Here is a 24,855-nt window from a genome sequence, read left to right on the forward strand (position 1 = left end):
GCAAGAGCAGCCAATGATGCGTTTATTAACTTAGTTTATTAGGGACGGCATTTGTTGTTGTTATGCTGTACAATAATACAGCAGAGAGGAATCCAATTGAATATCATGTACATTGTATCGTGACCCTTCTCTGTATTTACAAAGAGCTTGTACACACACAGTTATGCTTATTTACAGTGGTAAGTACTGTCATAGCTTGGCAAATGGGTCAGTAGCAGCTTCATTAGTGTTGTGCATCATTTTGCATTAAAACCCTCCGCTGTCTTGAATTCCCAGGCGGGGTCCCCGTCTCAGCGAGAAAGGTCCCGCTGTGAAGGGGGACAAAACCCACAGATCCACTCACTGTCTTTCGAAATGGAATCAGTGCTTCTAGAAACCGCCCAGAACCTTAGCCACCAGGGAAACACCCCACAACGTTAAAGTGCTTCAAAACAAAACATAGAAGGTCCTGTTCTTTTGGGTCAGAGCCGGCACATGGGAGGGAATCGGTCCGTCAGCCATCACCACCAAGGGTCTGGACAGTAGTGCTAGGTCTCAGACCAGGCACGGCTGACACTAAAGGAGGGATTTGACGGCTGTAGGACAGTGAGAATCATCATCCTGCAGTTCATAGGACGGGATCGGCTTTTGTCAGCCACAGCGCGTGCAAAGTTCGAAGCCAGCTGGAGTTTGCCAGCCATCAGTGGCATATAGCGGCGTTATTAGGCTGAAAGCTAGGAGGTGGCACTGGGCGCGCATGTGACAAACAGGAGGGCAGCTGATCGCTGGGCTGGGCATTTAGAATACAGCTGGGGGGGGGGGGGGGAATCAAAGTATGCTCACAAAGCAGACCCTGACTGTCAGTTCTCAAGTTAAGGCACATGCAACAGGTCAGTTCTGGGCAAGCTACAGATGCCCTGGGCTTTGATCCCACCATCCTTCTGATGCAGAAATGGGATATTAACGCTAGTGTCTCTGCTTTACATGGACTTTACCACCTCTAGAGCTCCTGCACTCTCAGCTCCGTTAAACCACCTGCCAAAACCCAGGCCTGCCCTGTATAACCACCTACCCTTGCTGCCTGCTCCGTGGGGTAACACCCTTGGCGCAGTTTCTCCTTGGCTTCCAGATACGTTTAGTATTGAGATCTCTCACTGAACAGTTGATCTGAACCTAGTTCCACCATCAGCCTCAATGCCCACCTCCCAATGCCTTGCACCTGGAGAAACAACAGCAGTCCCACCAAGCTGCCGCTTTAAGAGCCACCCAAGTCCTTGTCTGCCGCCCCCCAGCAGGAGAGGAAGCAGCAGCTGCAAGGAAGCCAACCTACCTACACAACTGACAAAAGTGTGTTGGGGGGGGGGGGGGGAGGGAGGAGAGGCTACTTCCTCGAGTGCATCCTGTCTGAAACAGAGCCCAAATGCAGCCAGCCTTCCTCTGCCCTCAGACGGCCCTGGCAGTTTTCCCTCCTTCCAAGGGCACTTGCAGCCTGTTTCACTTCGGCCCCAGCCTCTGCAGCTCTCCCAGGGATTCACCGCTGGCACGAATGGGGCCAGGTCCACGAGAGGCTAGAACCCCAGCATTGCCCTGCGCTCAGCCTGACGTGCCAGCCACCAATCAGGGCAGGAGCTGAGGGAGAGTCGCCACCATCACCCCCACTTCCAGGCAATACACAACCTCCCCACCTCTCGAACAGCGCCTTTCGATGTACACGACTGCATGGAGTGCCCAGACAAAGGCCGCGCTGAAAACGGGGGCACACCCATCTTCCATAAACCGGAGCCGAGATCAGCCGCTATCTGCAGAGATCACAAGCCCCAGTGTGCAAAGATGTCCAGTCGCCGTGTGCAGCCCCGAGAGCGCACTGAATACCCGAACGGGGAGTTGCTACAGGCTGCATCTCCATATTGAAGAAGGAACCTGCAGGCCACATTGTAGACTCTCTGGACGCTCCCCTAAATCACACCAACTACCAGTACACTGCTCATCTGTGCCACACCACAGAACTCTGCCCGGGCTCAGCTGGGCATCAGGACATCCCGTACCAGGAACTAGCATGAAGTGCTGGAGGAGTGCAATTTGTCTATGCTGGACAGTCCAGCCAGGCAGAAAATGCCTCCCGTACTGCTGGCAATGGACACTAAGGGCCAGATTTTTAAAGATGTGTGGTGCCATGCTCCCATTGAAATCAACACGAGTTAGGCACCTAAATAGCTTTAAAATCTGGCCCTAAGTGACCAGCTCAAACGAGAGCAGCTCATTTAAAAGACAGGAGCAATTGCCTTTAACAGAGATCAACTTAAAATAACCCAATATACACAAAGATCAACCCAACTGAAATGATACACTGAGAAGAGGAGCTGGCTGTGGGCACCTGCTCTCGAGGGGGGGGAGGGGGGGAGGGGAGGGGCTCAGGATGGCAAATGAACAGCTTTACACCTGCTAGGGGGCCTGATCTCAGATACCAGCTCTGAGGAACGCTGGGCCAGGGGGCAGCCAGTGGGCACTGTGGAAGACCACATGCTTTGTAGGCTCTCTCTCCACACAAACACACAGCTCAGTAGAACAAACTGGTTGAGGCACTGAGTGAGGAGCATGGGGTACTGGGGAGAAGTTCTGGACTGGGCTAATCTCCCGACTACAGGGCGCTCCACATCACAAGGCCAGCTCTACCCAGTGCACTTGGGGGTGGCTCCTTTACCAGGTTATTGGCCATCCTGCTAAACATGCTCATTACTCAGTCACTCCAAAGGGCACCCGATCCAGGGAGATGAGAAGTGCAGCTCTTATCTTAAAGCCAAGGGAGCTGGCTGAAGCGTGGGGCTGCTCAGCAGCTGCACTGTCTGCCTCCCCGAGCGTTCGATCCAGCAGGTACTGGACTGCTAGCGGGAGGGTGCCTGTGACAGGAGAGACAGGTGCATGTCACAGAACAGCATCAGGGGAGCCCAGCACAAACTGGCAGGCTCGATGCACCAACACCAAGGTCTGGAACAGGGGCACGGCCAGAATCCACTGCAGAGAGGACACCTTATGCTGAGGGTGCAGCATGGATGGGAGAAAGGCTCCACTGAGACCGACTGTGGCTTCATCGAGCTCTGAAATAGTGGGGGCGAGTGTCATGTAGAGTCATCTGAGTGCCCAGCACATGGCAGAGATCCAGGCCTCTGCCCCTGCCACGTCTCCCGTGGTCCCAGATGTTTGCTTCTAGCTAAGACGCCTGTCTACACTTCACTGGCCTGAGTGAGGATGGGGTCCTCACAGCGCCGCAAGGCAAGCTGAGCATTCAAGGCTACAGGGGCGGGGGCAGCACCATCGCACACACAGCCTGCTCTCCCAGGCGCTGGCGGGCGTGTTCCCCCCGGGCCTGGTGCAGGAGCCCCTACTCCGCCTGGCACCCAGGGATTGAGCTCTGGCTTTGTTCAAACTGACCCTTGGTCTCGGATCTAAGCGTAACTGCTCAGTCCCCGCAGCAGACAGACACGGGCGAACACTGCCCCCAGTCCACGGGACAGGAGCACTCGGTAGCCACACTCGTAGCAGTTCCACTCCTGCCAAGATCAGCAGAGAGAATCCGGCTTCAGACCTGCTGCTTCCTCCGGCTCAGCTAAGGCGTTTCATCTCCCCATGCTGGGCATGCAGCTGTCCCATTGACTGTGGCCTCCCCGCCTTCCGGCCCGAAGAGCAAGAGCCCCCTGTTCACCTGCTGCATGGTACAGGGCGATCTCCCGGCACCTGCGCTGTGGGAAAGGTGGCAATCACGCCTCTGGGACGACAAGCCCAGCCCTTCACCCAGCAGGTGAGGGCTCCGTCGGCACCAGGCACAGTTTGAGGAACCGAACATCAATAGCGGAGAAAGTGGCTGATTCCAACAGCGACTGGCACAGATCTCTCCTCCAGCCTGCATGCAGCTAAAGCAGGGCCAGGCCTAAGGGAAAATCAGATCAACTCCATTGTCACCTACAGTCCGCGTGCCCTAGCTTGATCTACCAGCCCAGCGGGTATCCTCCATTAGTGACTGCTCCCACCAGGCAGAGGACAAGGCGCTGTTTGCTGCTTCGTCTTCCCCCCGCCCCCAAATCAAGTCATATCAGTTCTGAATACGGGACTGTTAAAAAGATCACGTCAGCAGCAAAGGATATGGTGTGTTACAGGCAGAGGACTTGGCAAAAGCCCCTTCTCTTTTGCCCCAATGCAGCAAGCCTAGGGAGCGGCAGGACTCCAGTTACTCCCCCTGGAGAGCTGAGCTGGACAGGAGCTTTCACCTCCTAACTGGTGGGAGCTCCCCAAGAACCTGCTTCAGGGAGGACAGTGCAGCTCCTGGCTAACACAGTCTGCTGGCTGAGCTCCTCCCAAAGGGATCAGGTGGAGCACCCAGGCATACAATCGCTCATTGCGCTCCGAGTGTGGAACAGACAGGATTCGCCGCCGGACCCTGTAGGAAGGCAGCAGCTTGTCCACCTTGGCAGGGTCACGACTGCAAGAACTAGCGTCCGGAGTCTGCCGTCCCCAACCCCATTGTGTAGAGAGAAAAGAAACCGGCTCTCTTGAAACAAACCAAGCCGATACCGTCAGTGCGTGAGGGCCAGCTGCTCTGAGATCTCCCATGATACAGCCCTCCAACAGGCTCCTTTACGGTGGAAGAGTCAGGTTAGTCCCTAGTTTAGTCTCTGGTGGTGAAGGCCACACACACAAATACATTCGCTGGTCTCCTCTTCCCCCTCCGCCACCACACTCATGTTGCGGCCACTGCCCCTGGCGGCTGCTCCTCCTCCTCGTAGTCAGAGATGTAGGACTCCATGCTCTGCTTGGCCAGCAGCTCTCTCCTGGCGTGCAGGCGCTCACACCGGGGGCAGCAGCCCGATTTGAAGCAGGATTTGTGATAGCAGGCCTTGCACTCTGAGGGAGGGAGAGAAAGCAACACCATGAGCACAGGCATGCGTCGGCATGCTCCCCCTTCCGGGCACAGCCTGCCCATACCCAACGGGAGGGATGCTAAGTCACTGACAGGGACAGAGCATGTTGAGATCAAATCTCAAGGTGTTACAATTCTGACTAATTCGCCTCTTACGTGGTTCTTAAACAAAAAGATCTTTGGAGTAGGGATGGTGCCCACATGATTGGAAAGCGCCCAGCCCACTGCATGCACTTGGAAACTAAGTAATTCGGGGCACTTCATTCAGTTTTGGACAGCAATGTTAGGTCAATTGCACTTTGCATCTCATCCCTTTCCCAAAGGTTTCTTGCCCTGCCAAGGAAATGGTGACCCTAAACAAAAGGCCTTCACTGAAAACACTGGCGGCAAGAGAGAGTCTAATTTTAAAGAGACGGCCACATTTGTAGATTGCCAAGGGCGGTTTGGATGGCTCAGGAGACTGGAGCCAGGATACGGTGCTATGGTGCATGTGGTCATCAGCAAAGGTCGAAGTGACCAAAAGCAGTTATCAACTACAGGGCGTGGGGGCTTCAGTAAAATGATTGCATAGTCTCAGTCCAGCGCCACATGGCCAAAGCGCTGTGGTTACCGGACTCCTTGGCTGATAACCTTAAAGGCACCAAAGTCAGAACGGCCATGAAGATGGAGCCCTGTGCCCAGTGCACACTCCAAATACGTGTCATGCATCTGACCCAGTTACAAGCTGTAGGGCAGGCTGCAGCCACCGTGGAAATGAGTTCGTGCACCCCCGCTTAGCACACTGCCCATCTGTGCAAGCGTAAGTGTGGGCAGCTATCCCGCAGTGCGCTGGGTGCAGTGCACTCTGGGATGTTCTACTGGCCACCCCCAGATACACAGGCACGGTTCTGGCCACGCTGCAAGGGAGCATGTCAAACCGGCTAGAGAGAGTCAGCTGTGTGCTGATCCAGGTCAGAGGCGTAGGCTGAACACGGGTTGCTGCCAGGTGGCTGGACAAATGTTAAACAAGCAGCATGCAGAAAGGCCATGCTTGGAGGCAGCTGAGGCACTCGCTGTTACAGCCTTGGACAAACACTGCAGAGCAGTGATTCCTGACTCTGCCTGGTCTGTACTGGCTCAGTCTCCAGAGCAGTCACGGGCCCGGCCCAGCCAACTCCCAGGGCCAGCAATGGCTCCCAGCACCCCGCCTGCCAGAGTCTCACCTTCACACGTCCTGCACTTGTTCAGTTCGAAGGGGAAGATGATGTCCTCCTCTTGACAGAACTCACAGATGAAGCCTTTGGCTTGGCACAGCTGTAACAGCAGAAGGGGAGAGGAGTGAAGAAGAAATGCCCTGGAAAAGAGGCAAATGTGCCCGATTTCCCTGGCAAAGTCAGAGACATCTCGAGCCAGGAGTAACGTGGAAATCAGAGGCTCGTTCCATTGCCGGGATGCGACGACACCAGCTTCTAGAACAGCATTTGTGCAGCTGGTCTCTCACCCGCTACAAGCTAGGCTGGGCTCCACGAGATTCCAACCTTTCCAGGGGCCTGGAGACATGGTCTATTCGAGATGCCCTAGGCCAAAAGCGTACCCGTAGCACAGGAGGCTTGGCTGATGGCACTATCTCAGAGCAGCAGGGCTGCCTGTCTGCTGGGTGGTGGTGGAGGAACCAGGCGGTCTGCATCTCTTAGATTACACACATACCAGCAAGCGCTTCGGGGCAACGCCCATTTCTTGCTGTGTACATGGGCTGTGCCAGAGTATTGTCAATGCTACCACAATACAATGCAAGTACAGCGGTTATACCAAAAGATGTACCATAAACACACCCACAACAGTGTTGTCTGTGCAGTAGGTTGCACTCACAACACTGCTAAACCAGTGGCAGTCCAGTTATTTTTGTCCCCTTTGACTTCCCAGCCAGATTGGGAGTTCCAGGAAAAGGACCCTCTTTCAGTTTTGGACTGAAAACTCGGAGGCCAATGCAGCCTCTCTGGTCTTTTGCCCCAAACACGTGTCCACAGGAGGTGACTTGCACTGCTGCCTTCACATGGGTGGCCCACGCAGCCAACAGCTGCAACTCAAGGCGACCCATTTGGAATGTCCCATCTGGAATGTTTTTAAAGACAATTAGTGAAGTCACCCATCACACTGAGTTTTCATACAGAAAATTAAGGCCATATCTACCCTACAAAAAACACTTTAATGAGGAACCAGTTACACCACAGTTGCCAATGACAGAGTTAAAACACAGTTTCATCTTGAGTGTACACGGGACCCTGAATTGGCGACAGTCCTGGAGAAATCAGGGCTGCAGCAGGGCTCAGGGCAGTGGTTAGGTCCCATCTACACTAAACAATGCAACAGTGTTCTAACCACCTCAAATGTGTTGTAGCCAACTTCCCACTGTTGTTTTTGCAGTGTAGCTCAGCCTTGAGGGAGGAGATGAAAGCAAACGTTACATCTCAGGCCCTGCTGGGATCCATCTCCAAACCTCACCTCATCCCTCCCCACATTTAAGCTGGGTTTAAATTTCATCTCTTAAAATCAAATTCATTAGAGAAAAGGGAATAGTTAAAACAAGCACAAGCACGGCAACATGATCGAATGGATCAGCAAAGACAGGGTTAATAAAAAAAATTAGACACACTAGTGCCCCCCAAATTCCTCTTCCCCTGCAGACTGGAGCATCCCTTCCTATTTCTGTTTGTTATCTGCAGTCACAGCTGCCTGGAAACTCACAACTTGGTATTTCTTCACCCAGACACTCAGTCTGTTTTAATGCAGGGCTTTTGCATCTAAACATGTTGTTAGAGTGACTGTTTCTGTAAGATCACACATGTCCAGCCCATTTGGGAATGAAGTGGAGGGAAATGCCCAACTGTTCAGGCTGCCAGGGATGCAGTTCACATGCTGTTCCCCACAGCCGTGGTGACGGTGACCACAGATCTCTTAGCCAGGCTACATGGGGCGCTGTATGCCAAGAGGGGAGGTGCTCTGTACGCTGGATACCATTACTGTGACTATACAGCATCCTCCAATCGGAGGATCTCAAAGCCACTCCCCTGCAAAGTAGGGAAGTGTCTTGTTTTTACTGGTAAGGAAACTGAGGGACACAACTTGGTCATGCAGCAAATCAGTGACAGTGTTGAAAGTAGGACCCGGGAGTCCTGACTCTCGGTGCTCTCCTCTAACCACCAGTCAAGCTGCCTCCCCATCCTGAATGTGACAAAGCACATCCCAATGCATTTCAGAGGGAATACAGCCCATATTTGTAAAGCAGAGATGGAGACAGCAATGGGTGCTTTGCGGGTTATGGGAAACTGCAGCTTCTTCCTGAAACTGAACCAATCAGCTGTGTTATTCTTCAACACCGATCTCTTGTACTACGGAAACGCCTCTGCACACACACAGGATAACAACCATATGAGAAACTAACTGGAAGAGGGTAACAGCTAACACAAAATGTATTTGCCCTCAGCAGCTGTTCTGGAGATCCTGCTGCTGCCTTTATAAAGCCAGATCCCGCTCCTTGGCTGTTTATACAGTAAAGTCTAATCCAGTAATAATAAAAAACATTCTAGTGAAAAAGACGATAAAATTACCCACCATGCATCTCTCAACGTGCAGGGTACCTGCCTTTATGAGCTCCGTCAGGCGGGGAACTAGCTCCCCCTTCTTAGTGGCATTCAGGTCATTTAAGGAGTAGAGGTGGAGATCCTCCGTCAAATGACCTGGCACCAAGTCAAAGGAATCCAGGAGCCTGCAGGGATGGAGACACCAGAGCTTAGCACCACACATCAGCGAGCGAGTGCTCTACAGACTGTGAGAACTACGGCGACTTCACTGGGCCAATGACTCTGTGCGACCCACTGCTCGGCTTCCCCACCCCCCAGCGGAATCCATCTAGAGTCCACCCCCTCCACGCAGGGCCCTAGGAAACCCAGCAGTAGTGTCTGCCTCCCAATTTATTGCTGCACGCTGTTCTAGTTTAGGAGGTTCTGTCCCAGCCGACACCTGCACGTCCCACTCAGCTGCAGGGTCCCCATTAGGGTGCTCGGGCTGCTCCAATCCCTGATAAAGCCGCTGTCCTTTCCCCTCTACAGGGGCCAGGCAAGCCCAAGTCTAGAGAGCAGCCAAGTGAAAGAGGCACCCAGAGGGCAGAGCCTGCTATGACAAGGCACGTGTCTCTGCTGACTCTGAGCCATCTGAGAACCTCCCAGGGCCTGCTGGGTTTTTGTGCCAAGCGAGGGGCAGCTCATCGCTCAAGTGACCCCTCACGGCCACTTAGCCCGACTCAGTCACTGTCAGCCAGAGAGGTGATAGCTGCCGTGCAAGGCATCACGGTGAAGGGTGCAGCGCCTTTGGGAAGTGGGGGATCCCAAAGGGACGCAGAGGAAGCCCAAGGGGAGACCTGGTCCCGGTTCACAGGGTCAGTCTCAAACACTTCTTTCTCCAACAAACGTCAACGGAAGGCAGTCGCACACCCAACTGCTGGGCCCATCTGTGCCTGGCCTGCTCTGCATGCTGCATGCACTGAAGCTTCTAGGTGGCCTGCCACAGCGCTGAGCGTGGGAGAGATTGGGGTGAAGCGGGGGGACTGATCGCCGATGCTGCTGAACATTTTGCCACGATCCTTGAAAGACCCCACCCTGCAGAGGTCTGGGCAGCAGCTAACATGTCAAGCTGCCAAGCGACAGCCAGCCAGGAGAGACTGAAACCGATGCAAGTTAAATTCTGGTTGGGCCCTGGTACTCACTCTTTAGCTAGTCGGCAGGTCTTAAACATGTTCTTCAAGTGAAACAGCTGGATTCTCAACAGCTGGGGAAAAAACAAACACACGAGTATAAAGTTGTCATTAAACAGAACTGCAGGCCTCAACCAAACCAAACATTCTAGTCTGTTTCAACTCATGCTCTTGTGAAGCTGTTTCTGCTGACAGCCAGCTTTGGGTTTCTGGGCACTGAAGCAGTTAAATGGCTAGGATAAAACCAGGAGGGCTAGCAATCCTCATGTTTCAAGGCATAAACTGAAGCCCAGCTGGAGGTTAGGAAGAAATTCCTCTCCACCATGTACTATTGCACAGTGAACAAGATGTGCAATGGAAACGCATTATGGGAGTTTTAAGCCTCCCTCTGAAACATCTGCCCATCAGCCACACTCTGACAGAATAAGTCTAGAGAAATCCTGACTGGGCCTCAACGAGTAACAGTCTCTTCCCTCCTTAGTTCAGATCTTCTGGAACATCAGATTCCACATGTTGCCCACCAGGCCCCTTAAAGGGACATTACAAGGAATGACAAACAGGCAGGTTTTGCCAACAGAAAGGTTGCCTGGAGCTGGACACTTGCAGAGGTTCCTCTAAGCAGGCGTGAGGGGCAGCATTTCCAGTGGGTAGAGCCCAGGACTGGGTGTCAGGACTAATGGCTTCTATTCCCAGCTCTGCCACCAACACGCTGGGTGACCGCAAGCAAGTCACTCAAGCTCTCTGTGCTTCAGTTTCCACAACTGTAAAATGGAGAGGATACCTACCCACCTTTGTTATATGCTCTGAAAGCTATGGACAAGAAGCCCCATATAGAAGGGTAGGTAGCAGCAGCAGCTAGGTATTCTGGCCCACTAATGAAAGAAGAGCAGGAGATAGCGTGCCCCGCACAAGGCGCCGATGCCCCCACCCTGAGAAACCCCACCCTGTGGGTCTTCCTCCCTGAGTCACAGATGGGAGCAACACCTGCCCCTCAGGAGAAGGCTGAACTCGGTCTCCTTTGGAAAGCACAGGACATGGCCTTACCCTGACTTGATTCAGAGCCTTCACCTTCCGGTACAGAGCGGCATTGAGGTCCTGCACACTGAAGAGTGGGTCGCTCCAGATCTTGCTCAGCAGGTCCCTGGAGAAGTTGCTGACGCAGTACTTGCTGAAGTCCCACTTACGCAGGATGCGGCTGGGAATGACCATCTGGGTGTTCTCGTGGCAGCACTGGCAGAAGTACTTGCCCAGGTACTCACAGTACCGCAGCCGTTTGATGTAATCTGGCAGACCGGAGAGGGAGTTGAACCTCCGCCCAGCTGGCCCAGGCCTTGCCCAGCTCGGCAGAGGGGCTCGGGCTTTGGGCTCACAGAGTCCCAGAGCTTGGGCTCCAGCCCGAGCCTCTACACTGCAGTTAAACAGCCCTGGCATGTGAGCCCGACTCAGCTGACATGGGCCAGCCGTGGGTGTTTAACTGCAGTGCAGACATACCCGAAATGGCCCCACAGACAAGGCACCTTTTTCAGCTCAGGGCAATGCATGCTGGGGTCTGTGGTCTCCCTGCAGTCTAGGAGGCCCAGATCGGCCTATGAATCACATGTAGCCATCCCTGGCTATACAGTTAGGGCAAGCTATTGCTTCAGAGCCCCTACTGGTAACACACAGCAGGTGAATGCTGTATCAAGGCAGCTGTCTGAATGAGGCCCCCTCAGCCCAATCACCTCTGGGATTTTGATGTAAAGCAGCTTCACTACATGAACTGAAGAGGAAGGATCAGAGCAGACACTAGGGGCTCCACAACGCGAACGGACCAATCCAAATGAGTGAAGCCACCCTCACCTACTTGACGCTGCTCAGTGATGAGACCAGGGACTTTAATACCTTCAGAGAGGCAGACTGGCCACCCCTTGCCTGCCCCGCCCCATGGCCTCCTGGGGGAACAGGCTGTTCCATCCACAGGGCATCGTAGCACACAGGCTCCCCTTTTGACAGCCTGCCATGGGAAATGCTGCCAATCAGGGCAGACTCATTCACTGGGAGATGTTGGAACTCCCCGACCCCTTTTCTGCTCGGCTTATCCAGAACACCCCGTCCAGTTATGGGAGAACACTTTATCCAGCTCTCTGGAATCCAAACCCGCCGTTTGAATCCGGACTCGTGACGGAGGTGTCTTTCCTGGCATTCCACGCCGCTTACGCCTGAGGTGATCAGGCTCAGCAGCAGGGGCCGGGGTCAGGGCGCCCCACAGCTCCAAAATACATCACCGTAAATCAGATGATCTACGTATTCCGAAACAGATTCACACGTGCCCATTACATGCAGCACTGCATCACACTATGACTGGCTTCCCAATTTGGTGAGCCACTCCCTGTCTGGCTCATGAGCCGTCCACGCCCTAGGAAGTGTGCTTGTGAGCACAGTAGCAAGCCTATCACCCATTCCTCTTCTTCAGCTACTAGCTACATGTTAGTTACAAGGTCACTTGTGAATTCAGGCTCTGTCCATTGGTAACTCCGTTCCCCACTTCTGTCTTCTTTCATTGTTCATGCCAGGCCTGAAAGCTGCACCAGCTTCCAAGGTGCCCTGCGCTGAGACCCCCACAATCCCCCAGCTCATTGGCATCTGCACCTCCCCACATTTGACTCCTCGTCTCTATTGTCCCTTCTTGTCTCACCTGCATGCAGCACCCGCCCCCCCGCGCCCGCCCTTGGGGAGGCTGAGTTTCCTGTCCCGGGCAGAGTTCCAGCACTCACCGGGGTCCGTCCGGATGCCACAGCCTGCACACCGGTAATTCTGCTTGGCTACAGCCACCTTCCTCCTGCCCAGAGAGAAGACATGTGTTGGAGCTCTCTCGTGGCTCAGCAGGGCTGCTGGGCAGAGACCACTAGGGCTTCCCCTCTCACCCAGCAGCTGAGTGCCAAGTGGATCTGCTGAGACCGTAAGCTTAGAGCATGAGCTCTCGGGGCCAGGGGCTGACTTTGCTCTGTGTCTGTACAGCACCTGGCCCGTGACTGGGTGCCTAGGGGCCTCAATCATACAGATAAATAATGAGCCAGGTGGCTGGATCGGCCTTGAAGCTACCCCGTGGTTTCAGCAGCATATGGCAAAAGCTGCAAGAGCCAGTGCCCAGCTACTGGCGAGGGGGGGATGGACACATCTCCCATCTGTGTGTGTGGTGCAGGGGCTGGGCAGCACCAACTGCAACTGCCTTCACCTGCTTGCGCCCTGTGGATCCGAACGCTCCCCGCACGCCCCTCAGCTGATGAGCGAGGTGTCGGCAGCCAGTCACTCAACACCAGCCAAGAGCACAAGGCAGCTGCCAGGCAAAGGAACAGCAGCTGGCACCGGGGTGCAGGCATCAGCGACAAGTGCCAGGGAGTAGTGACATCTCCTTGGCAATGCACATACGGACAACAGCTCAGCAGGGCAGATGGGCCCCTCTCATGCCCCCGCTATGACGCAGGCAGGGGATCTATTGTAAGTGCAGCCAGGAATGTGGGTCGCAAATGTCCTTTCAGTGCCATGTACCCTGAACACCACCAGAGGGGGGCTGGACACACAGGGCCCTGGAACAGCAGTGCTTGGGGCTGTTTTGCACTGTTGGTGTGTTTTTGGAGGTCCTACAGTAATTCTATCACAGAGCAGTGAGTGCACAGTGACAAAAGGGGAAGGGCAGGTCTCATTTAACACACACACAGCGCCAGGCTTGGAGGCCTAGTGGTTAATATCGCACCAAGCAGGGCTCAATTCCCAGTCCAGGTCTGAAACAACAGGAGCTTGGAGGGGGGCAGAGACGTCATCTCACGGCAGGAGCAGCAGTCCATCCAGATGGCTGAAGTGGAGCTACTGAGCTGTGAATGGAGTGACTCGCCCAAGCCTACCCAGCTGGAAGGATGCAGAATCGGGGTGGGAAGAGGAGAAGCAGAGAGAGGGATCTTAGGGGCATGGAGAGCCTCTGTGGGACCAGAGGGGATGGGCAGCCCCCAGGGCAGCCCACGCAGCTCCTTACGTTGGGGCTGGGTGAATATTGAAGATGATCTGCGGCCGGGGGGGAGCCCACTCCAGGTTCCCGCGGACCCGGATTCGGAGCTTGTAGATGTCGGCGTGCTCTCCGTCGTCAGGCGAGATGGGCAGAGAGTCCGGAATTGGCAGGAGCTGCAAGAGGCAGGTGAGAGGGTCAGACACCGGACTTTACTGCAGAGGCCTACGCCGGTCTGCCCTGCTGGGCAACTCCAGTGCCATCCCTGGGGAAACCCCCTGTGTGCTTGTCCCGCACCCCCACCCCACCCCCAGGAATCGTAGAACTCACAGGGGAGCTGGAGAACAATTCCCATCCAATCCGAGTGCTCTGCTGCTGGGCTATCACGGCACGTACAGTAGCATGCTTGCTCTCCCTGCATGTCCGGAGGCCTGGTACCCCTTCTTCAGAAGTGCCGAGAGCCTCTACGGAGGCGGCGGGAGTGCAGTGCTCCGCGCTCAGCCTGGCGCTTTCACCCTGGCTGGACCTCCCCTCCCTACTCTCCTCCGCACGCTTCCCATCACCCCAAGTCTCTCTGTATCCCCCATGCTGCAAGGTTGTCCCCAGACCATTATGGGGCGCCGCTCCAGCCTCTCTGTGAGCAGGGCACGCTTCACGGGCTCTCACCGAAGTGAGCAGCCGGCATGTCAGTGCTGGGGGTTCACTGGGGCATAGGCTACATTCCACAAAGCAGGAAGCTCTGCACTCATCCCAAAGAGAAGGACACCCCAGAGGGGAGGCAGCAGCCACTCCAGGGGGTACCAGAGGCGTCAGGTCTCCAGGATGAGGATCACACCTGGGTTTGTAAGGGCCGAGCAAGTCTGACAGGGCCAGAGCTCACGCGGGGACAGAAATAGCTATGAGGGAGAACAGGGCAGCTTCCAGGCTGCACAGCACCCCAGAGAACCACCCTCAGCCCGGGGAAGGCAGCGGGCTCTGGGGTGACCTTCAAAGCCAGGGGGAGCAGAGCTGGGGTCATTGGGGATATGGAGCCCCTAGATCCCTGCCAGGGCAGGATGAAGTCACGTGCTAGCAGAGATGGCCGTGGGCAGGAGCACCGTGACTGACTGGGCTCTATGCTCTGGGGCTCTAGGCCCAGCTTTGACTCGGCCACTCTCAAGCTGCCGCAGCCTTTGTTGAGTGCAGCGGAGGGGAGCAGACTGGCTACTTGACCCCCTGAGCAGTCTGGGTGAGCCCGGTGATGACCCGGAGCGCAGTAGCTGAGATGGCCTCTGCCCCGTGACTGATTGATTAGACGGACATCAGGGATGGCTCTTCAGCTGCACCCCCAAGGGGACTTGCTTGGGAACTAGAGAGCAGAACCACACCAGCCAGAGGACAGGAGCCCTGCAGCACAAGGACAACAGAACATGCCCCACAAGCCACCCGGAGTTAGAGAAAACCAAGCAGGTGACAGTAAACCTCAGGGATCCCCTCCTGGCTCAGGCGGACAAGACTGTGCTGGGGCCAGGGGCTGGGGGCCAGTCTTTAGGAGTAGTCAGAAAGTCAAACCCCACAATGCACTGCTGCCCAGCAGGACCACTGCTCGGCTTGGGGGTGGCAGGGCAGCGATCCGTGACACAGCGGGGATTCTGTGTAAGCCTGAGGTTCACCCACACCAGCTCCGTGGGGCAGCACTAGTGCATACAGACCTGCCATTTACACCACGCACAGTGCTGCGGGGTTCTTAGAACGCCCCCGAAACCCCCTCTACTCCCGTCACGGGGCCCTGCTGGCACTCAGTTGGAGATCAACTCCAGTACCCCACAACGGAGCGGTTTGGCAGGACTGGCAGCGTCTACCTCAGCAGAGGCCTAGGCACTAGAATAGTGACAGCCTGTGGGTTGGGATTGAGGGGTCTGGGCAGAGCTGGGTATGGGGAGCCCAGAATTGGAGAGGCTGGGGGTCAAGACTGAGGAGCTACATGCGGTGCCAGGTTTACAATGGTTCCAGTGGCTCCATGGAGCCGGGCCCATGCTCAGAAGGGGCCCCAGCCTGCTCCGCTTCCACTGAGCCCCAAGACCCCACTGGCTTCCCCCACCCACCACTTGCTCCTCTTGACCTGCTCGCTGGCCTGCCAAGTTCTCCTCTCTGCCCTCCGGCCCCACCCCCTGCTCCTCTCAGCCCCCTGGCCGGACCCCAGTGCACCTCTGGCTCCGGGCAGTCTCTGCTTCCCACCACCTGTGTGGCCCCACCTATCTCCCTGGAGCTCAGCTGATTGAAACTGGTTCAGAAGCCTGGCCAGTCTCAGCCAGGTGGCAGGGGTGGGGCAGGAAGCCAATATGGAGGGCTTGGCTGGGCCCCTCCAGACAAGTGCATCTTGAGGGAGTCTGGCTTGGGCAGGCCCTGGCCTGGCTGATCGCGCCACTCCCGAAGGGACGGAGCGATTTCCAGCCCTGGGACCAGCCCTGGCTGCACTGCCGGCTCAGCCCGGCAGACCGTCACCTCCCGGCAGGCCAGTGAGTGCAGTCGGGAGGCAGGGTGTGGGGGAGTGGGTCGGGGGGTGGGGTGCTGGGCTGTGAAGGGGTAGGGAAGATCTGTGTGTTGGGGCAGTAGAGAGTGGGGCTGTGGGCGGGCTGGTGTTGTGTAGGGCACTGTGCATTTGTGGATGGGTCTGGCGGGGCGCTGGGCATAGTGGGTCTGGGGTGGCTCTGGCCAGAGGGAGTCGGGGGTGTTGGGTGGGGGGGCTGTGTGGCTTGGCACGGGCCTGCCCCCGAGGGGAAGGGGCATGCTGGCAGCACAGGGCTGGGCAGGCCACTGTGCATCTGGCAACTGCCGGTTTGTAAATAGTGCCCTCGCATTGGGTGGAGCGGGGCCGCCCCTGCCATGCCATGCCCCATTGCCTCTGGCTGGCCCCTCGCTCCGGGGACTGACCTCCCCACGCCAGGCTCCACTGCCCCCATGGGGGCCCACAAATATGTTTGGCGCCGGGCCCACAGAAGGTTAATCCGGCCCTGGCTACATGAGAAAGTTTGCACAGCACCTGCCCATGCTGTAGTGGCTCTAGCTGCCACTGCGGTTAGCATGGAGATCGCTCGCTTTCTAACACGTCCTCTAGCCGGTCCCAGCGGAGGGTTCAAACAGCGACAACAACAAACTCCACGATCAGCTGAGTTTCCCACGCCCCACACCAAGCCACGCATCGCCCCACCGTGGGGCAGCCACAGCCATGCTGCCCCATGCCACACGGGGGGGGTTCGTCCCAGCGGTTAGTACACTCAGTGACTTGTGCCCCACGCACACACAGGCTCTCCACTCCCAACGTACCCGCCGGAGCTTTTTGGAGAGCTGCCTTTTCTTATACCACTGGCAGCGCTTAAAGAGCTTTTTGAGAGACCGTCTCGGGCCCTGCAAACCAACAGCAAACAGCCCGTCAAGGCGCTGCGTGGCAACACCCCTGGGCTGCTGGTGAAGGCCGAGGGCCACTGCTCTTGACTCTGTGCTGCTTCCAGGTGCTGATCCTTGGCTGGTCCCTAGATCTTCCCCACCATCCCTGTCCTCCTGCTCTCCCTGTTCATATACAAGGACAACAGGAGCCAGCAGAGTGCAAGGCACCCGCCTGGCAGCGCTACAGCCAACTGTGTGGAAGGGACGCAGCTCTGGGAGTACGTGAGGGACGTGATCAGTGCCTTCCCTCCTCTTCTACAGCCATGGCAAGGTGGGGACCGGCTGCAGCCCTGCATTCAGGACTGGCAGAAAGCACCAGATATGAGCTTCGTGCAAAGGATTCCCTTGCTGGTGGAGGCAGTGGGTTCTCTGCCCTCTAGACTTAAACGAATCCCCTTGATTTCACATCCAGCTTCCGTCCTCGCACACCCAAACAGCGCCCTCTATGCATCAGTGCGACTGCCCCAGCGAGGCCCCTCCCCACACACCTACCTTCTGAGGGGCATCCTGCTCTGGGACTAGCCAGTCCAGTTCAGAAGCGGCTGGGAGCTGCATCCCTTCAAACTGCTTCAGCAGGCCCATGGCCACGGCCTCCGCTGAGTTCGAATGGAGGAAGGAGTGGGATCTGCACAGCAAGAGAGGACGATCAGCACCACAACAGACGGGCATAACCCCCCACCCCCAGCCAGGGTGCAAAGGAGATCAAAGCCTGGGTCTTCTGACTGGTGACCCTCCCAGCCCCACTTGTGAGAGTCTGCAGTAACAATGACGACTCCTCTTGGAAGATATTGTCTCAAACTACATACAGGAATCACTTGTCCCATGCTGCTACCTCTGGGGTGGGACGCACACAGGACCGAGCATCAAAGAAACTGCAGGGGAGTTGGGAGGTGGAATGGAACGAACTAAGTTGGAATCTGGACAAGACATGGGAGAACACACAGTATAAAGTGACGTGATCTTTGCCAGCAGGGCCTAGTTTTACTTGGCATCTGACAGTCAGAGGGGGCCCTGCCACCAGCCCTCTGGAAAGCTGCCAGAGATTAACAGACCAATGAGATTTCCAAGGGACTGTGATGACCCATCCTCCACCTCAGCTGGGAATAGTAATGAGGCAGCAGATTGCTCAGTCTCCTAGGGAGGAGGAATGCCTTCAGCCACTCAACACTCTGGCCAGTTCAGGAGTAGCATTGATGGGGAGTCCTGTCCAGCTCCTAGTTGTAAGGATGGTGACTGCAACACAGGACTTCAAGTAAGACGACAGGAATGGCGTGGTGGGAGATTGGGGTGAACCTCAGGTCTGACTGGGAGCCTGGTAGGGAATGTATGTGTCCCCAACACCTTGGGCTGTCTTTCCTAATTCGCTGTGGTTCCTGTTCCCAGCCTCTTCTCCTTCCGCTAACCATTAGCTTATAGAGGAGTCAGTGGCAGAAGAGGCCTATTCGTGTAGAATCTAATTCATGCCCAACCCATGCAGGATCGGTCCCTCATGCAGGGATTCCCAAACCCCTCAGCATTCAACTTAAGTTTCCATTTGCCCAGCTTCCCCACAGGACTGTCCCCAGAGCTGAGCATACTGAGCCCAGGCGAGGATCAAGGACTCACACTCTGTGGGGGGGGAGGCGCGGGGGGGGGGGGGGTGGACGGGAATGGACGGGACATACATGGATTCCGAGGAGAGGAAAGACTTCCTGCTAGACGCTGCATCCCGCCTGATGTCCGCATCTGCATCAAGAACAGAGAGGGCGGAGCAGAGAGTTACTCCTATTTTAAACAAAGGCTAAGCAGTTTTGCATTAAAAACCATCACACGGTTGTAAAAGCATGTGAGCTACAGCACCTATTTCTACCAGGGACAATAAGCAGCAGCTAGAAAGTCACCTGGTCAATCTACCGGGGAGAGAGAAGAACCTGTGGCTGTGAGATGAAACTACAGTGGGGTTAGAGTGGAAATGTTACGGTCTGTACAGGGCACACACTAGCTACCAGCGATTACGGAGCTTAGAGAAATCCACACACATACAAACTTGGGGCTAGAAGGGCAGGACACTGGGGTTAGTTATGAAATTTAGTAGCTTATTAGGTTTTTTGAACAGCATTAACACTGCAAGGGACTGGCGATGGGACACAGGCCATTCACTGCTATTGTTCCGGTTCAAATCCAGCCCGGATTGTACGCCGATGGCTTGTCAGCAGCCCACATGGCGTGAGTTGGAGGCCTGAGTTCATCTCCCAGTGGACACAGGTCAATGTCAAAAGAACCACGTGGCAGTGGTCAGCAGCCTTGCTGGCCACCCTCTGCTGAGGCACCCTGGATCAAATGGGCCACAAAGAAGGATCACTTTCCTCCCTACAGGGGAGGAACTTAAATCCAGGTGTAGCATCTGTGCATATTGCTACCACACTGCTCACACTGCTCTCTTCCAGATTTCTAATAAATACTGACCACGGACCCATAGCTGGGCTGGGCTACACCACAGCTAACCCTTGGCCAGGATAACAGTTGACCACTTATCCCTACTTTTTCCTATCTGTCCATATGCCAGTCCTGATCTATGGCGGCATTTCGCTGCTCATCCCCGGACCTTCTCTAGTGAGGGACTTTGTCGAAGATGAGCTGAGAGCCCATAATAATGATGACCACGGTTCTCTTTTATTCAAGGTTCAGTTCACGCGCTCAAAGAATTCTAGGAGCTGGTCTGGCTGCCACCATACAACAGTGTTTAAACATGGTGGAACGTGGTCACTAGACGCAGTGTCTCTCCCGACACAGCCACTCAGCAATTCAGTCTCCTTGCTTTCGCAGCTTTGCGGGGTTACACTGAACTGGGAAGTGAATGCAGCAGAACTCCTCTGGGGTTTGCCCCCAGCCCCAAGAAGGGGGCTGGTGAAACATCTTGACACTAAAGATCAAATTCAGCCCTAAGGTAAACGGGTACGATTCCCACCAGTCATGAGAATAATCCTGCTTACACCCAGACTGGATTTGGTCCCGTTATCCCTGGAAACCCAAGTCAGCCTTAAAAACAATGTTGACTTCTGCATCTCCTGTCTGTATTGTCCTGCCAAGCCCACGAGCCGCATGAGGCATGACTTGGCTAGGGAGGCTTGGACTGCCCTATGGGTGGAAACTTGAGTTTTAACACCAAAGAATTTACAGAAAAGGGGAGAAAATATCATAGATCAAGGCAGGAAAGAGGCCAACCCGCAAAATCCATAGGGACCCCATCGAGGAGGGTAAGAGGAGACCTAGAGAGGCAGCTGGGTCTGGTTAATGGGTGTGTAGTTGTTGGTTCGGCTCTCAACTCCTCTTCCCCCAGTAGGCTGGATACTGAAATATGGGAGCTGCTTGCTGATTGCTGCCGGACTCGTCAGTTTCAGTCCCAGCTCTGAAGGAGGGAGCAGGAAGGCACAGCAGAGGGGCAGCACATCCTGGTAGGGAAACCCAGAGTGACCAGCACTGGAATCTTTTCAGCAGGGAAGGTGGGATTCTCCATGGGACAGTCCTTGGGAAGGGAAAGGGTGTGAGGCTTTCCAAAGGATCAGGACAGTTGTTTGTATAACCAGAGGGTACGACAACAAAGGCCCTGATCACAAATACTCACAACCTAAGAAACAGGAGTGCATCTCAAGATATGTTAAACGCTGGGCTAAATCTTAAGTGTCTCCTTCAAGTATCTTTCTGGACTTGAGCCAACAGAGAGTCCGGGATAGAGGATTAGCCATAAGTGGGAGTCAGACCTTTAGCACCAGGCAGTTACCAGTCTGATACCCGCTGCAAGCAGCCAGGTGCACTCAGGACTAGGAAACCCATGTTATCTACAACCTGGTACAACTGAAGGTTTGCAGCTACAGAGAGAGAGGAAGTGGCCTCCCCACACAGCAAAATTGCCGCCCGAATGGGAGAGGAAACCAGCCTCTCTCAGTCCTTATGGAATGGCTCAGAGATCCCAGGCTAAAACAGACCCAAGCAAACAGGGGGCGCACACATTCAGCATTGTCTGAGCATTGTAGGGCGAGCACATGCAGCCAGGGTGAGCAGCGTTCAGCAGGCATCTCGCGGGAGGATTCAAATCTGAACCCCACCTCCCCAGCAGGCTGAGGTGCCAGAACTAGGACCCCTCTGCCCTCTCTCCCCACTCCAAATATGGTATTTTCCAACCTAGGTGTTTCCTATTCAAATATGACATGCTTTGGACACTGCCACCCAAAATGCCTCTTTTTTGAGATGGGGCGACCAAATCTACATGCAGTGTTCAAGATGTGGGCATAGTATGGATTTATAGAGAGACAATATCCCTTTCTTAATGAGTCCCAGCATTCTGTTCACCTTTTTTGACTGCTGCTGCACACTGAGTGGATGTTTTCAGAGAACTATCCATAATGACTCCAAGATCTCTCTCGAGTGGTAACAGCTAATTTAGACCCCATCATTTTATACGTGTAGTTGGGATTATGCTTTCCAATGTGCATTACTTTGCATTTATCAACATTGAATTTCATCTGCCATTTTGTTGCCCAGTCACCCAGTTTTGTGAGATCCTTTTGTAGCTCTTCGCAGTCTGCCTGGGACTTAACTTTTTTGGGTAGTTTTGTATCATCTGCAAATTTTGCCACCTCACTGTTTACCCCTTTTTCCAAATCATTTATGAATACGTTGAATAGTATTGAACCCAGTACAGACCCCTGGGGGACACTACTATTTACCTCTCTCCATTCTGAAAATAGACCATTTATTCCTATCCTTTGTTTCCTATCTTTTAACCAGTTACCAATCCACGAGAGAACCTTCCCTCTTATCCCAGGACTGCTTACTTTGCTTAAGAGCCTTTGGTGAGGGACCTTGTCAAAGACTTTCTGAAGATCTAAGTACGCTATATACACTGGATCCCCCTTGTCCACATGCTTTTTGACACCCCCAAAGTATTCTAGTAGATTGGTGAGGCATGATTTCCCTTTACAAAAGCCATGTTGACTCTTCCCCAACAAATCATGTTCATCTGTGTCTGACAATTAAGTTCTTTACTATAGTTTCAACCAGTTTTCCTGGTACTGAAGTCAGGCTTACCGGCCTGTAATTGCCAGGATCACCTCTGGAGCCTTTTTAAAAAACTGGTGTCACATTAGCTATTCTCCGGTCATCTGGTACAGAAGCGGATTTAAATGATAGGTTGCATACCACAGTTCAAGGCTACAGAGGGTGTCAGCCTTTCACTAGTGCTGCATTGGCGGAGAAAAGCTCTTGGGATAGTACCGTCACTTTAAAAGCAAGGCCCCAGCGCATGAAGAGTCTGGCGCCTTGGCGCCTGCGTCCCTAGAGAAGGCTTTTAACACCTCTGATCAACAGAGCTATTGTCTTGGAATCGCAGTGGGCTGGGAGCTGTAGGGAAGCTACATTTTAAAGGACAGCTAGTCTCTATGCAGTAGAGTGTTCTAGTCTCCTCTCTCGGGTTACAGTAGTTATGTGGCCAGTGCTTTACCTTTAATGGCTGCAGCACTTTTAAACTGAACCACTGCTCTGCTGTTTCACTTGCCAGGCCAGACACACCTCTGTTGATGTTCTAGGTACATCACAATGTGCCACCGTAATGTGGCAACACAGAGCCTGGGCAAGCAGCCAAGCAACCGAGACCTTTGCTACATTTTTCCCACCTGTCTGCCATCCACTACATGCATCGCCAGCTCCTTTCCCTTTCCCGCTCAGGTGACATTATTGATTGTTCCCAAAGGCCCCTGCATGGAGAGCGCGCAGAGAAATTCTAGAGAGCGGCTGACAAGGAGCCAGCTACCTGTACAGAGCCCTGGGACGGGAAATAGCAAAAGCATAGTAGCTGGTGGATTGAGCTGGGGGCTGGTGGTTTGGTGTCCGGGCTGCAGCCTGCCTGCTTGATGCAGCGTGAACTCAGTTTTAGCCGCAGCTTTGGAGCCTCTGTTCTCCCTGCGGGCCCATGACAGGCCCAGGCGAGGCACCCGGACAAGCACACACACAGACACGCACGCGGTGCAGTGCACTCTGGGTACTACCTGAAAACAAGGAAGCCATTGACACTGACAGGCCGTTCTTGGACATTTGAATCAGGTTAGATCCATCGTTACCATCTGCATAATATGGTGATGACAAAACATTTCGCTTCAGTGCTCGGCCCGGCCACAGAAAAAGGGTATCAACACAGAGACAAGAGAGCAGAGCCTGCTGGCACCCTTTGGGAGACATCCAGGGACAGCATTCAAACACCCTCCTTGGACTGCAATATCAAGTCAAACCTCTGAGCTACAGGGGGCCAAACCGGGGTTATGCTATCCACACCCATGAAGAGAGGAGCAGGAAGATGGAGGGTGTCCATCGCAGGGGTCTTTGAACCTCCCAGTCCATCCACCATTGTCCCAGGTGAAGACTGGAGAGTGCTTGGTTAATGCACCTTTAAAGTCAGCCAGAAGGGGCACTGCTGAGCAACAAGGAGTGTCTATCCTGACCAGTGCAGGAGGGAGGTGAGGGACAGGGTTCAAGGCCAGCTCTCCTGCAGAATAGGCACTGACTGTGGGTGCTCCAGCCCTGGAACACCCATGGAGAGAAAAATTGTGCTGCTCAGCAGCACCCACCGGCAGCCAAGCTCCCCCCACCTCCCAGTGCCTCTCACCTGCTGGCGGTCCCGCTAAACAACTCCTCCCCGCCGCCAACAGCTGTTTTGCGGTGTGTAGGAATCATCGGGAGGGAGGGGGAGGAGTGGGGACGGGGCACACTCAGGGGAGGAGGCAGGGAAAAGGCGGGACAGGGCAGAGCAGCGGCAGCGACTTGGGGGAAGGGGTGGAGTGGGGACAGTGAGTGGGGTTGGGGGGAGGGCGGGGTCGAACACCCCACAGCTAGAGGGGAAGTCGGCGCCTGTGTCCTGCAGGGAGCACTCTGGGCCATGGGAGCCAGCCTGACTGTGTGTGGGCAAAGTACCTTGGAGGTCAGGGTCTGTACACAGCCCATTGCCCCTGCTACAGAAAGACGGAGTTTAAGAACGGTAGCAGACAGTCCCCAGACTGACTCATCCAGTCCGTGGCTGGTTCGAGTGGGCAGAACAGGACAGCGTAGGTGGGCATTCAAATCCTTTAGCTCCCCAACCTCAGCCTGACCGTTCCCAACCCGGAGGATTTTACCCGTGAAAGGGATCTCTCATAGGAAGCCAGCGACACAGCAAACGAGGGGCTTGTTAAGACTTTAATAGAGCTCCCAGAGGCAAATCCTTCAGCCTTTGTGTGCGCACAAGCCCACCTACCCAAAGGGAATCAGTTTACTGCAGTCCAGGGGTGGAATCTGGGGTCCCAGCTCAACTCACAGTTCAGCGTTACTCGAGAATGGCAATCTCTAAATGCAAAGGGACGTGCTCCTCCCCACTGACTTCAGCACAGTTACCCCAAGGAGGAGATTGGCCCCAAATCTCCATCTGGTACAGCTGCCCCATCTTACCTCTTATCTCGTACTCCTCCACATCCTCCGCTGAGCCTGAGTCAGACAGCCACATGGAGTCACGGGAGCTGAACTGGGACTCGCTGTCTGTAGCCACGAAGCCTGGAGGGGCAAAAGGCAGGTGGTCTGAGAGAGCCCCAAAGTCAGCAGAGGTAATTTAAGTGCGACACTGAGGACTGACAGAGGAGTTGGCTAGGGCGGGTAGTGCTGGGTGACGGGGGTGCCAGCGCGGACCCAGAATTAAGCTATGTCCTACACTTTGACACCACCATGGTGTGTACATGATAAATACCCAGACAGACCCAGTGACAGCAAGCCCTCCACACTAGAGTCACCATCTATTCAGAGCTAGTGTAATGTGAATTCTCACAGCCCCCT

At 54.8% G+C, this 24,855-nt stretch overlaps 1 protein-coding gene across 4 annotated transcripts in view; it reads right to left on the reverse strand.

Annotated features, from left to right (window-relative positions):
- RUBCN (rubicon autophagy regulator) overlaps positions 1 to 24,855 on the reverse strand; it is a 95,638-nt gene that overhangs the window by 28,823 nt on the left and 41,960 nt on the right. For 2 of the 4 annotated variants that reach the window (XM_077826462.1, XM_077826465.1), the window contains 11 exons: positions 24,478 to 24,579; positions 23,049 to 23,123; positions 18,690 to 18,750; positions 17,518 to 17,650; positions 13,630 to 13,775; positions 12,374 to 12,438; positions 10,665 to 10,903; positions 9,633 to 9,694; positions 8,483 to 8,636; positions 6,094 to 6,184; positions 4 to 4,875 (listed from right to left, as the gene is read on the reverse strand). In XM_077826462.1, coding sequence (XP_077682588.1) covers positions 4,712 to 4,875; positions 6,094 to 6,184; positions 8,483 to 8,636; positions 9,633 to 9,694; positions 10,665 to 10,903; positions 12,374 to 12,438; positions 13,630 to 13,775; positions 17,518 to 17,650; positions 18,690 to 18,750; positions 23,049 to 23,123; positions 24,478 to 24,579 — 1,292 coding nt within the window. In that variant the 3' untranslated portion in view covers positions 4 to 4,711. Of the gene's footprint in view, positions 1 to 3; positions 4,876 to 6,093; positions 6,185 to 8,482; positions 8,637 to 9,632; positions 9,695 to 10,664; positions 10,904 to 12,373; positions 12,439 to 13,629; positions 13,776 to 17,517; positions 17,651 to 18,689; positions 18,751 to 23,048; positions 23,124 to 24,477; positions 24,580 to 24,855 lie in introns of those variants that run through there. The other 2 variants (XM_077826463.1, XM_077826464.1) reach the window with 2 other exon arrangements.

Source organism: Eretmochelys imbricata, chromosome 9 (assembly GCF_965152235.1).
Source record: "Eretmochelys imbricata isolate rEreImb1 chromosome 9, rEreImb1.hap1, whole genome shotgun sequence".
In the NCBI taxonomy this organism is placed as follows: Eukaryota; Metazoa; Chordata; order Testudines; family Cheloniidae; genus Eretmochelys; species Eretmochelys imbricata.